Raw genomic sequence first — 12,950 nt, 5'->3', positions numbered from 1 at the left:
CTTACTTGCAAGTTGACAGAAATTTCCTGTAGGAATTCCTTGGGACATCTTAGCTGAGCCACAGATAATAGCCTGGACCTGATCCAGCATGCCAGAACTTGACACTTCTGGCCCCCAGTTCTCAGGCACAATGGCCAGAGAGCGACAGGACTCCCTGGTTGGGTCCCCGTGCTACACTCCACACACCGGCTGGGTGTAGTGTTCTTGTGGAAGAAAGCTACAGGAGTCCCAGCCTGGATTCTGACCCGTAATCTACCAGCTCTCATTTGGATGACCTTGTCACAGGTGGGTGTCGGAGAGCAGCAGCCGGGACCTCCGGGGTGCAGGTGCCCTCAGACAGCCCTCAGGGAGCAGGATCCGCTCACCACTGGGTCGCCAGGCTCCTGACCTGGTCCACAGGGACCTCAACCCACACAAACCGGACTCCTAGCACCCCCCCACCCCAACCCTTGGCTTGTAGAAGTCCCATCCACAGGGAAATGAGGTCCCATAATACTACCTGGGTCTTTCCAAACCCTCCAAAGAAAAAAAAAATAGAAAGTGCAGATATGTATCGTAAAATGCAAAATACATTACTACATATGCTCTAGGCATAAAGGGGATATTTTCAATGACTTTATGGCAATAAATTTCAGAATTCAGGTGAGATGGACATATTTTGGGAAAATTTCACCTTGCCATAAATAGCAAGGAGAAATGGGTGTCCTATCATCATTTAAATATGGAATTAGTAGTCCACACTCTTCCCATAAAGAAAACGTCAGAACAAACAGATTCATTAGGAAATTCATTTAATGAAGGAATAAATTTTTACACAAGGTTTTAGAGAATAGTAGGAGTTAGCATACATAATTCCAAGACTAGCTTAACATGATCTAAGCCCTTAAAGATAGTGTCAGTAAAGAAAATTATTAGAGGCCATTTCATTCATGAGCATAGATGATTATGATTAACATTGATGATTAATTTGATTAATACTAATCAAAATATTAGCAACTCTAACCCAGCAATACATAAGGATACATCATGACTAATTGGGTTATTCCAAGAACACAACATTCTTTAATAGAAGAAAAACGTATCCAAATCACTACATTTACGTTACAGGCTATAGTATCAAAAATCATATTGTGGAAATCACTGGAAAAAATTAAAACTTCAAATTCTAAAAAAAGAAAAAAAACTTCAAAATCTATACAGGAGGAGGAAATAAACTGAGTCGATTAGAAGTAAACGAACTCTTTGGCAGAAATTGATAATACATAATATAGTAAATACCATACCGAATGTGAATTGGGGAAATATAGACAATGATGCCACCCCTCGTTATTGTAAATATATATATACACTGAAACTATGCTTCATAATATAAGTTACTCTTTCCTTTCCTTTCCCTTCTTGCCCAAAGAAGGGTTGCCCCTTCTTGCAACCCTCCATAATTCAGTATAAACCCAGTCCATGTTTTTGTTTTTGCTGCATATGTATGTATATCCAAGAATAATCAACATTATTTACTGCTAGAGTTCTTATTTCATTCTCATAAACATCATACTATAAAACTAATTAGGCAACTTGATTTGTCACTGAACATTGTATACCAGAACTCTCAACTATACAGTCCTAATCCATTATTTTTAATTGTGCTAGATGATTACCGTACATGATATTTCTTATTTGGGACTCTGTTCTATAAGTACATACACATTTTTTTAAAGGATACATCCAGTAGCAGAGTTTCCAGACATCTACAACTTTAATAAATATTCTTAGTGGTCGTGCAAAGTGACTGTGCAAATCATGCTCATACTCAACTCATTCAGAGTTGCTGTTTCTCCTCCTACTCTCAATCTTACTGTAGTCACAGAAGGGAAATATTTGCAAAATGAAGTCGATCTGTATATCATATTGCCTTGGAAAGATGTAGGACACACGCCTTATTTTGCAGTCAGCAGGACACAATTTGGGTTAAAATCTAAAATATGTAAAACACATTATACAGTGTAGGAGAAAGCATACCAAACCGACAGGAAAAGCTCTGAAATACTTGAGAAATGGTTCTGTATCCTAAAGCTCAAAATTATGAAAACCATTTCAAAGTTGGAGGTTCATAGATACCAGGCTTTTCCTCAAAAACTCTGGTTAACAGCATGGCATTTGGATGCTCCACCAGGAACTCTCAGATCTTGCGACATCTTGCTGATGCACATCCACGTTCTGGACTGATTTCCAGGCAGCAGCTCTCAGCCAAGGGGGACAGTGAGGGCTGCTCACCGGCTCAGGTATAGGATCATCCACCGCACGCGGATGCAAGTTCCTGCCTTAAATGGTCTCAACCAAGGGTTTGCCTCTTGGATGCAAGGAGACCAGGCTGCTGTCGTCAGGATGTCCTTCGCAGTCAGGGCTCCAGCAAGGACATACGGCCGCTGCCCCGGTTCTGTCGGGGGAGAGAGCTTGGCGGTAGCAGCCTTGCTAGCCTCATCCAAAGGCTACTGCAGGGGAAGGACCTTCATATCCTTGTACTTTTCGTTGGATCTCTTGTCTCTGAGGGGCGGGGTACACTAACTGGGGCAGGTGCATCAAAGAGCCTCTTTCTTCTGAAGCGCAAACTGCTCTGGGTTTGGCAACTGCCGTTTGATGGTGGGCTTCTACCTGTGTTTGTCGGTTTTATGCTCCATACTCTAGCCCAGCGTTCTCCAGGCACTGTAAATGCACAGTCAGGGGTGGAGCGCGGGGGGACACTGCTGCCCTACCAGAAGAGATCCACAGCTCATGGGGCCTTCCTGCAGACAGTGTTTATGTGCAGGCTTTGGAGAGGCCTTTGCCTTGGGCTGCTGTGTGGACGACCATGGGATGACCTATGGGTGTTTTTTCCTGAAGCTTAGAACCATATTCTAGAGCTACATTCTTGGTCCTGGCAGCAGACCTTTGCAGACCCCTCATCCCAAAGCCTATTTTGCTCCAGCAGCATTAGCAGAGACCTGACTCATTTGAGAACATCCACCCTGCTGCTCTGACTGAAGGGAGGCCATCTGCTATCCGAAATCCCCAGGATTCAGGCACGGGACCTGATCCTAGAACAGGGTTTGTCTTGATAATTCTGAACCTGAGGCTGCTACCGAGGACATCAGTAACCATTGTGCTGCTGTCCTTGACACAGTGAATAAGGACAACAGACCTGCTGCTGCTGCTGCCTCTCCCCCTGTGTACCGCAAACATGATGCAGGATGCGGGCCCTTGACTCCCAGCTTTCCCCTGTCCCTGCCCCATAGTTCTCCAAATACTGCCCAGAAAAAGTAGAAGGATGAAAAGAGACTGCTGAGTCATAGCTATAAAATGGATAGTTAGGATAAAGCCTACTTCCCGTGTCACCCTGGTACTCCAAATCATAGCTCTGTTCCTTTGCAATGCCTGGGACCACGGCGTCCCCTGAGCCAACCTGTTGACTGGGAGCCCGCTGTGTCTCCGGAAAAAAATAGCCAGCCCCTTCTGGAAGAGCCTCTTGGGTAGAGAAGCAGGTCTGCTCAGTGGCCCTGGGAGATTCTGCCTGGGGGTCCTGGACGCTTAAACGTGAATGACTCTGCACAGGGAACAGACGTAGTTTTCTAGCAGCAAATATTCTCTGTCTCTCTTTTAGTGGCAGTCGGGCTCTTTTGTTCTGGAACCAGTTCTAAGGAGAAAAGAGACTCGTGATTTATCAAGTTGACTTATCTGGTATCATTGCACAATATATTTCCATAATGTGGGAGAGAATGTTGTAGTTAAGCCTCGCCTCAGTATCCTCACTGACTTTCCTCCTGACCCTAAGTGAGACACGGAAGATCAAGGCCGTCTTTCCGGGGGCTGCACGTGTGATCAACAGGAGTCACATGGTACACAATTCCAAAACCCAACGGCCGTTACCGTCTACAGGGGTACGTGCAAACCTAGGCCTTTCAAAATCTCCCCCGACCTGTTCACAACCTACTCTGCATTTAGACAGAACTCTCTCCCAACTGCTCCCTAAACACGATGAATTTTCCCCACGCGACAATTTAATTTTACTCAAGCTGCCACACCAGAATGAACTCTCAACTCAAGGTATTCTAAATTATGTTCTGAAATTTATTATTTTCAAAGGCTACCTATAAGAGCTTGACTCATAACGTGACTGCCTATTTTATGTAACCCTAAGTATTCCCTTTAGCACCTTCAGTCTCCCATTTTTTTCCCTCCCTAAAATGGGGATAGTTATACATGCCAATCACAATCTTCAGGACTTTGGGGGAGGGGGAAACGATACGATGCTTTCTCGGACAATCCATTCTAATAAGCCGTGGCTGCTGTAGGTCAGTCAGTCACGCAACATGGGTCATAGCGTCTGGGGGAGGGGGCCTTTTGCCATCTGCTCACTCCTAGAGTCTCCTCTGTCTCCAAGTTCAGGAATGCTTTAGGCCGTTAGTAGCACTGAAATTAAAGGACCTCTGATCCACTCACGATCGATTGCGTAAAAACAAAACTCCATGCACAATGAATCTGACACCTCCAAATACTCATTCTCACAACTGAACAACATAGATAATTTTACAGAAAGCAAAGCTGCAAAAGTTAACTTGTCAGAAGTTACAGGGCCAATCAGAAGATCATCTCATGAGGACTCAACTGAAAACAAGGGTGCTCCCTTTCTCTAGTGTAACAGCCTCCCAGCATCCTCCCGTAAGCTGTGCTGGCTTCCTGATCACACACGGGAATTTTCTCCAAGCACATGCACCTCAAGTCAACGCAGTGTAATTTCAGTGGCCATATGCGTGAACTTCCTGTTAGGAATCTGCTTATGAAACAATCCCGTTTCTACTTATTTGTGTGAAATCATGGCCTTTTATCTTCCTTGCAATGTTTCCAGTTCAAACTTTGATAATGTACCATCATGACTTCCATAATATTTGCCTATACTTTAACCTCCAAAGCTCCCTGTGTCTTCCAATTGTCGAGCAAGTAATAAATCCACCAAGCTACGGACGGTAACAGAAGAGACATGACAATTTTCCTAATTGTATTAAAAAATACTGTAATTTCTTAATAATCTCATGCAGCTGTCACCAATCATTTCCAAAGTAACGTCAGAGATTCCCTGAACAAGATATGGGTCCACACAGCAAATGGTTATGAAGCACCCACGAAAGCTGTGAGGTATGGTGCCAAGTCGGGGGACACAATCAAGACAAACCCTTTCTCCTGCACTTCAGACCTGTGTATCCTACTGTTTACTTACTGTCTCCTCCTGGAGGTTTAACTGGCATACCAAATGTGTCTTATGTCCAAAGTGAAATTCCCAGTGTTTCTGGCATAAAACCTCCATTCCCAGGCCTTCCTTATCTTAAAGCCAACTCTTATCTTCCATTTGCTTAAGCCGACATTTGGGAGCCCTCCTTATGTATATGCAGTGAGGCAGAATGCAGAGATCTCTTAACAAACTACCAGCCCCACCTTCAAAATAACAGAAGTGCTTTCCAGCTCTCTATACTTCCACAACCAGTACCCTGGTCCAAATCATCATTGTCCCAATTCTAGATCATTACAATAGGCTCTTAACTGGTCTCTGCTTCCAGACCTGCTTCACAATTGTCTATTTTTCCGTGAAACACAGAGCGTATGCATACCCACGTTGAAATGAACAAGAAAAGTGACCCAGATGTCAACACTTTTTCCCAGGTGATGAAATGCTATTAAATTCTTTCTTAATTCTTTACATTTTCCATATTGTCTATAAAAGACATAAATGGAAAACTTTGAATATTTTACTTACGTCAATTACATATATTTGACAATATAGTTGTTCAGCCAGTTTTTTTCGAATGGTAAAATCAGGATACGGATTCTCTTCAAATGTGTAATTAAGTACGTGCAATTCATCCTTAGTAAATTTACGTCTGGGTTTTCCGTTTCTTCTTCCTGCTTTCATTTCTTTTACTTTGTTATGACCATCTTTGACTTGAGATCCTGAAAAACCTATAAATGGAAAGACAAACGCATTGGGGAATACTGAGGGGAAAAAAAACAACACTATTCACTGGCTAACCATTCATAAAATAAGATTGTTGGAAAGTAGAGCCTTACCTCATGCCTACTTATAATAATAAGACTGCTAATGAGTTAAAGGCCTTTAAAATTATAATGAGAAAATGAGATTTATGAGTCAAGGTATGGAATGACTTCCTCAGCAAATGACTTCCTAACAAAGAGTCATAGCTATAGACGAAAAGACAGATTGACAGATTAGAAATTGTTAGCCTCATTAGTAGTTGAAGAAATACAAAATGAATCAGCTCACACCCATGTGGATAACCAACAATGTCAATGTATGAGGTGGAGTGGAGGAAGAACAATGAAGGTTAAAGAAAGTATCGGGGCACCTGGGTGGCTCAGTCAGTTAAGCATCCGACTTTGGCTCAGGTCATGATCTCAAGGTTTGTGAGTTCGAGCCCTGTGTCTGGCTCTGTGCTGACAGCTCAGAGCCTGGAGACTGCTTCAGATTTTCTCTCTCTCTCTCTCTCTCTCTCTCCCTCCCTCTGCCCCTCCCTCACTCATACACTCTCTCTCTAAAAGGAAAAAATTAAATTAAAAACAAAAGATCTCAAATCAACAATCTAACTTTATTTTTTTATATGAATTTTTTTTAACATTTATTTATTGAGAGACAGAGAGACACAGAGTGTGAGCAGGGTAGGGGCAGAGACAGGGGGAAACACAGAATCCTAAGCAGGCTCCAGGCTCTGAGCTGTCAGCATAGAGCCCAATGTGGAGCTCGAACACACAAACCGCGATAACGTGACCTGAGCTGAAGTAGGACGATTAACCGACTGAGCCACCCAGGCGCCCCAACAATCTAACTTTATACCTCAAGAGACTAGAAAAAGAACAAACTAAATCCAAACTTAGAAGACAAAAGATCTAATGAAGATGAGAGTAGAGATAAGCAAAGAATAGAAAAGAAATTGAAAAGATCAACAAAACTAATAGCTGTTTTTTTTAAATGATCAACCAAATTGATAAATCTTTGCCTAGAATAACTAAAAAAACATAATAAAAATCAGAAATGAGGCCACTACAATTAATTCCATAAAATAAAAAGGATTATAAGAGAACACTAACACCAACAAATTGGGTAACCCAGAAGCAATGGATAAATTTCTGGGAAACACGGAACTCATCAAGACTGAATCACGAGGAAAAAGAAAATCTGCACCTGAAATTAACATAATATTGTATGTCGACTACACTTATTTAAAAAAGAAAAGTAGACTATTAAAAAAGAAAAAGAAAAGTCTGAACAGACTGAAAACAAGGAGAGTAATCAGTAATCAAAAACCTCCCAATAAAGAAAAACCCAGGACCAGATGGTTTCACTGGAGAATTCTACCTAACATATTTAAGAAGAATTAACCACAACCCTTCTCAAACTCTTCAAAAAATTGAAGAGGGAACACTCTCCTAAGCTCATTTTTACAAGGCCAGCATTACCTTGATACCAAGGCCAGATAAAGACACTATGCAAAAAGAAAACTACAAGCCAATATCCTGATGCATATAAATGCAAAAACTCAAAATATTAGCAAAGTGAATCCAACAGCACGTTAAAAGAATCATATACCGTGATCAAGTGGGATTTATCCCAAGGATGCAAGGATACACCAGCTTAACAAAATAAAAGATAAAAATGCTATAGGATCCTTTCAAGAGATGTAGAAAAAGCATTTGACAAAATTCACCCATTCAAGATAAAAAAAAAAACCCAAAAACCACTCAACAACACAGGAATAGATGGGAACTATCTCCACGTAATAAAAGCCCTATGAAAAAAATCTACAGCAAACATAATTCTCAATGGTGAAAGACTGGAAGATTATCCTCTAAAATTATCCTCTAAGATTATCCTCTAAGATTAAGAACATGGGGTGCCTGGGTGGCTCAGCAGGTTGAGCAGCCAACTCTTGATTTTGGCTCAGGTCATGATCTCAGGGTCGTGAGATCAAGCCCTGTGTTGGGCTCTGCACTGTCAGTGGAATTCTCTTTGCCCCTACCCCCACTCGTGCACGCTGTCTCTCAAAATAAACTTATAAAAAAAAAAAAAGAACACAAAGAAACAAAGAAAGAATACTCACTTTCACCACTTCTATTCAACATAGTACTGGAAATTCTAGCCAGAGCAATTGGGTAAAAAAAAGAAAAGTCATCCAGACAAGGAAAGACACCATAAATGATGTCTGTTCACAGATGACATGATCTCATATGTAGAAAAAGCTATAGATTCTACCCCCCAAAAAGTTTGTTGTTGATTAACAAACTGAAGGTTGCGGGATACAAAAATCAACATGCAAAATCCAATGCATTTCTATACATAATGAACAGTCTGAAACGAAAATTAAACTATCCCATTTATAACATGATCAAAAGAATAAAATTGTAGGGCATCTGGTTGGCTCTTGATCTGAGGGTTATAAGTTGTAAGTTGGTAGAGTGTGTGACTCTTGATCTCAGGGTTGTAAGTTCGAGTCCCACTTTGGATGTAGAGATTACTTAAACAATTAAAATTAAAAACAAAGAACAAAATTGTTATGAATGAACCTAAAATTAAAAAGAAAGAATGAAATTGTTATGAATAAACCTAACCAAGGAAGTAAAAGACCTATACACAGAAAATTATAAAACACTGCTGAAAGAAATTAAAGAAGATACAAATAAATAGAAAGATATCTATGCTCATGGATTGGAAAACTAAATACTGTTAGGATGTCTATACTACCCAGTGATTTACAGATTCAATGCAATCCCTATCAAAATCCCAATGGCATATTTTGCAGAAATAGAAAAATTCATCCTAAGATTCATTTGGTATCTCAGGAGACCCTGAAGAGCCAAAACAACCCTGAAAAATAACAATTTGGACATCTCACACTTTCTGATTTCAAAACTTACAACAAAGCTGCAGTGATCAAAACAGTGTGGTTCTGGCATAAAGACAGACATGTAGACCAACGGGATAGAATAGAGCCCAGAACTAAACCCTCACATATATGGTCAAATGATTTTTGACAAGAGTGTCCAGACCATTCAAGGGGAAGGGACAGTCTTTTCAACAAACGGTGTTGGGAAAACTGGATATCCACATGCGAAAAAATGAAGTTGGACGCTTACCTTACATCATATACAAAAATTCAGAAATGGACCAAAGATCTAAAAATATAAAACTGCTAGAAGAAAACAGGGCAAAATCTCATGACATTGGGTATTCTATTTCTTAGAACATCCAAAGCACAGGCAACAAGATTAAAAAAGTCCTAGTATATCAAAATGTTTAATTATGCATCAAAAGACACAATAACAAATTGAAAAGGCAACCTGAGGAATGGGAGATATGATATCTGCATATCATATCTAATAAAGGGTTAATATCCAGAATATATAAAGAACTCCCACAACTCAGGTCACCTGGGTGGCTCAGTCAGTTAAGCATCTGACTCTTGAATCATCATCTCCTGGTTCGTGAGTTTGAGATCCCACATCGGTGCAGCATGGAGCCTGTTTGGGATTCTTTCTCTCTCTGCCCCTCCCCTACTTGTGCTCACTCTCTCTCAAAATAAATAAACTTAAAAAAAATAAGAAATAAAAAAAGAACTACAACTCAACATTAAAACAAATATGATTTTCTAAATGGGCAAAGGACTTGGATAAATATTCTCCAAAGATATACAAATGGCTACAAGCATATGAAAAGATGTTTAAGGGGCGCCTGGGTGGCTCAGTCGGTGAAGCATCCGACTTCAGCTCTCAGGTCGTGATCTCGTGGTTCGTGGGTTCGAGCTTCGGGCAGTGTGCTGACAGCTTAGAGCCTGGAGCCTTCTTCAGATTCTGTCTCCTTCTCTCTCTGCCCCTCCCCTGCTCACAGTCTGTCTGTCTGTCTGTCTCTCTCTCTCAAAAAATGAATAAACACTAAAAAATTTTAGAAAAGATGTTTAATTTTACTAATTATTAGGGAAACGCAAATCAAACCCTTAAAAGAAAAATTCCATCCTAGTTTGTCTCTGCCCAACGTGTGCCCTTTAAACTTTTGACGTACTCTTTCTGTCAGCCCCAGGTTTCTGCTTTTGAATTCCTGAACTAACCAGAAAGTTCCTTTTTTCTTCCTTCTCACTTTTGTTGTTTCTCCTTTCCCAAGTGAAAACAGGGCACACATAGTGAGAGCAGGGCTAATTCTCAGTAGAGAAGCCATTGGCATTCGGGGACAATTCTTTGTGAAAAACTGTCTCATAACTGCCACATGGAATCCCTGCCTCCCTCCTACGAAGTTGCCTATAGCTCCCTCTAGTCATAGAAATAACCAAAAATTGCCCCCACACATTTCCAAATATTGGCTTAGCTCTAGGGATTTCCCAACTGCTGCCGGCTGGGTTATCAGACTTTTGAGTCTCCATTTCTCCATATGATCACATGGTCTAAGAGGATTTATGGTAGGGAGCCATTAAAAAATTAGATGAATAATTCGGGTAAAGTATTTTGAATAAATCCCAGTTCATACTAAGAACACAGTAAATGTTGGCTCTGAACCCTTTTCTCCCAGAAACTCAGACGGTACAGGATCCTTGACCATTTTGTCTTCCAGACCACCCGTAATCCAAATCCAAAGATGACAGTTCACTGGATCCAGGAGAGGGAGGAAGACTGGCAACAACAGAGCATTCTGGAGGCTGATTCCTGGCCGTGGGTCCCTATCCATATCAGCTCAGTAATGTGGGAAAAGACCCAGGCCTCTCTAACCTGGTCTGAAATAATCCCACAAGAATCTACAAAGACTAAGGACTGCTTAAGGAAAAAAATTACCCTGGAATTTCCAAATCCAAGCTTCTTTCCAAAGAGCTCCTCCTCACTTGGCAAGCAAAGAGACAGCTTCAGAGTCTCAGTCTGCAGTGAGGGGATTGCTCGGGGAGAACAGCTCACAACCTGAAATACCCAGATTCTTCCACTTGTGTGGAGATGAGATTAGCTATTCTATGGGGGGAAAATCCAGTGGCCGAGGCAATTCTTGAAAACACAAATGGTAATTTCCTTCTAGTTTCCCATATATGTTTCCTCAGTGAAGATTAGGACAGTATGGAGAGATCCCTGAACAAACTGGAAGCTAATCAACCCTGAGCAATGTTGTTAATCTCACCTGGGCTGAACCCAGTCCCACAATCCACAGAAAGAGCTGGAAGGGAATTAGGGAAAGAAGCCCCAGTTTTTGTAAGATCCATCTCTCCCTGACAAATCTTTCCCACTTTCTTGTGACCATGAGCATGTCATTTCACCCCTTGAGACAGTGCTCCCCCAAGAATTATTTGCTCCCAGTGTCATAATTCCTATTTAGGGTGCTAGGGAAGTTATTGATATTTTACCTTGGGAAGTACTAGAAGTTAGAAGACAGTAAGTGCGTTGCCCAAGGGCATGAACGGAAGAGGCAGAGGCTGAAGGTCAAATCTAGCCCTCAGGCCAGATATTCAGTGGTTGGCCCCGCAACTCCTAGGGCCTCAGATGAAGGAGGCAGATGGATTCCCACGACCTTAACCCTATCCAAGTTCACCCGAGCCCGGGAGCTCATTTTACTGTCAAGCTAGTTGTTTTTGGTGTTTTTTGAAGTTCGTTTTCGATATAATACAGGAATATATTTCAGTATAATACAGTAAACAAATAATCAGCCCTGGGATGCCTAGGTGGCTCAGTCGTTAAGTGACCAACTTTGGCTCAGGTCACGATGTCACTGTTCATGAGTTCGAGCCCTCCTTCAGGCTCTCCACTCTCAGAACCCAGCCGGGCTTCAGATCTTTTGTCTCCCTCTCTGCCCCTCCCCCTCGCGTGTGCACTCTCTCTTTCTCTTAAAAGTAAATAAATAATAACAATCAGCCGTTATCCCACCCACTCTGCGGAGTTAATTTAAAATCGAATAAAAATCCCCCACCCTTGGGGCGCCTGGTTGGCTCATTCGGTTAAACACCCAACATCCAAGACTCTTGATTTTTTTTTTTTTTTTTTTTTTTTTTTTTAGATCGATCCCTGCAGTAGGGCTCTGCACAGACAGCTCTGAGCCTGCTTGGGATTCTGTCTCTCCCGGTCTCTCTGCCCCTCCCCCACCCACGCTCTCTCTCAAAACAAATCAACCTAAAAATAGCAAGCAAGCAGACATTCTTTTGTATCATCATAGACCCTTGGGAGCCTGTCTCCGCAGTCCACCTACCTGTATTCAAAACCTGGCTGTGAGGCTGACGGCCCATTGGGCTACTGTCCTCCCAGGCCACACTCTGCATCTTTGGCCGCTCTCCGGACCCAGGGATGAAGGCCATTTCCACAGCAGTTTCAAGGAAGACTTCCTGAAGGCACTGCAGCTGGGCCACCACTGCTCTGGGATCACTCTGGTCTCTGAGACAGAGATGGCGATGGGACCAGTGGACTGCTCGGTCCCACCAATTTGTAGTTGAGCGGCCTCTGACAGATGACTCACACACCCCTCATTAGCATACAACGCAAAAAGACTCCTGGCAAGGCGGGAGCAGACCACGGAGACTTCTCACCTCAAATAGGGTTCACCTAGAAAACGAAATGAAAGCCAAAACCCCCATGTATCCTCAATCTACTTTCTCAAAGAACCGGAGGGTCAAAATCTCTTCCATGTCCCAGGCTTGGAAAGTTACAAATTATTGTTGAACTTCACAAAATAAATCGTTTGTGAACTAGGAAAAACTAAAATCCCAGGGCCGCTTTAATTCTTCCAGGGCAGCTCTTTGGGTTTGGGAAAAAGAATTTTTAACTTTTTATCGTGTTAACTTTTAAACATACATGAAAATGACGAGAGAGGAGTATGATGAGCCTGGTGATCCGATCACCCCACGGGCACTGTCTAGCAACATGGCCCCTCTTAGGTCAGGAACCCATCCATGCCCTGA

General features: G+C 42.0%; 1 protein-coding gene across 1 annotated transcript; it reads right to left on the bottom strand.

Moving 5' to 3' along the window:
* Positions 1-2,988: 2,988 nt before the first annotated feature.
* On the bottom strand, positions 2,989-12,350 carry LOC147576019 (cytoplasmic polyadenylated homeobox-like protein 2). The gene is made up of 3 exons (XM_086679459.1): positions 12,245-12,350; positions 5,783-5,985; positions 2,989-3,667 (listed from the first exon to the last, which is right to left on the bottom strand). The coding sequence occupies exons 1-3, from the start codon at positions 12,348-12,350 to the stop codon at positions 3,125-3,127; spliced, it is 852 nt and encodes a 283-aa protein (XP_086535585.1). The 3' UTR covers positions 2,989-3,124.
* Between the last annotated feature and the right edge of the window lie 600 nt (positions 12,351-12,950).

The sequence above is a fragment of the Puma concolor genome, chromosome D2 (assembly GCF_028749965.1).
Source record: "Puma concolor isolate L17-30 chromosome D2, mPumCon1.1.hap2, whole genome shotgun sequence".
Lineage (NCBI taxonomy): Eukaryota > Metazoa > Chordata > Mammalia > Carnivora > Felidae > Puma > Puma concolor.
Note: the sequence above shows the minus strand (reverse complement) of the source record. Positions and strands in the feature narration are given on the sequence as shown.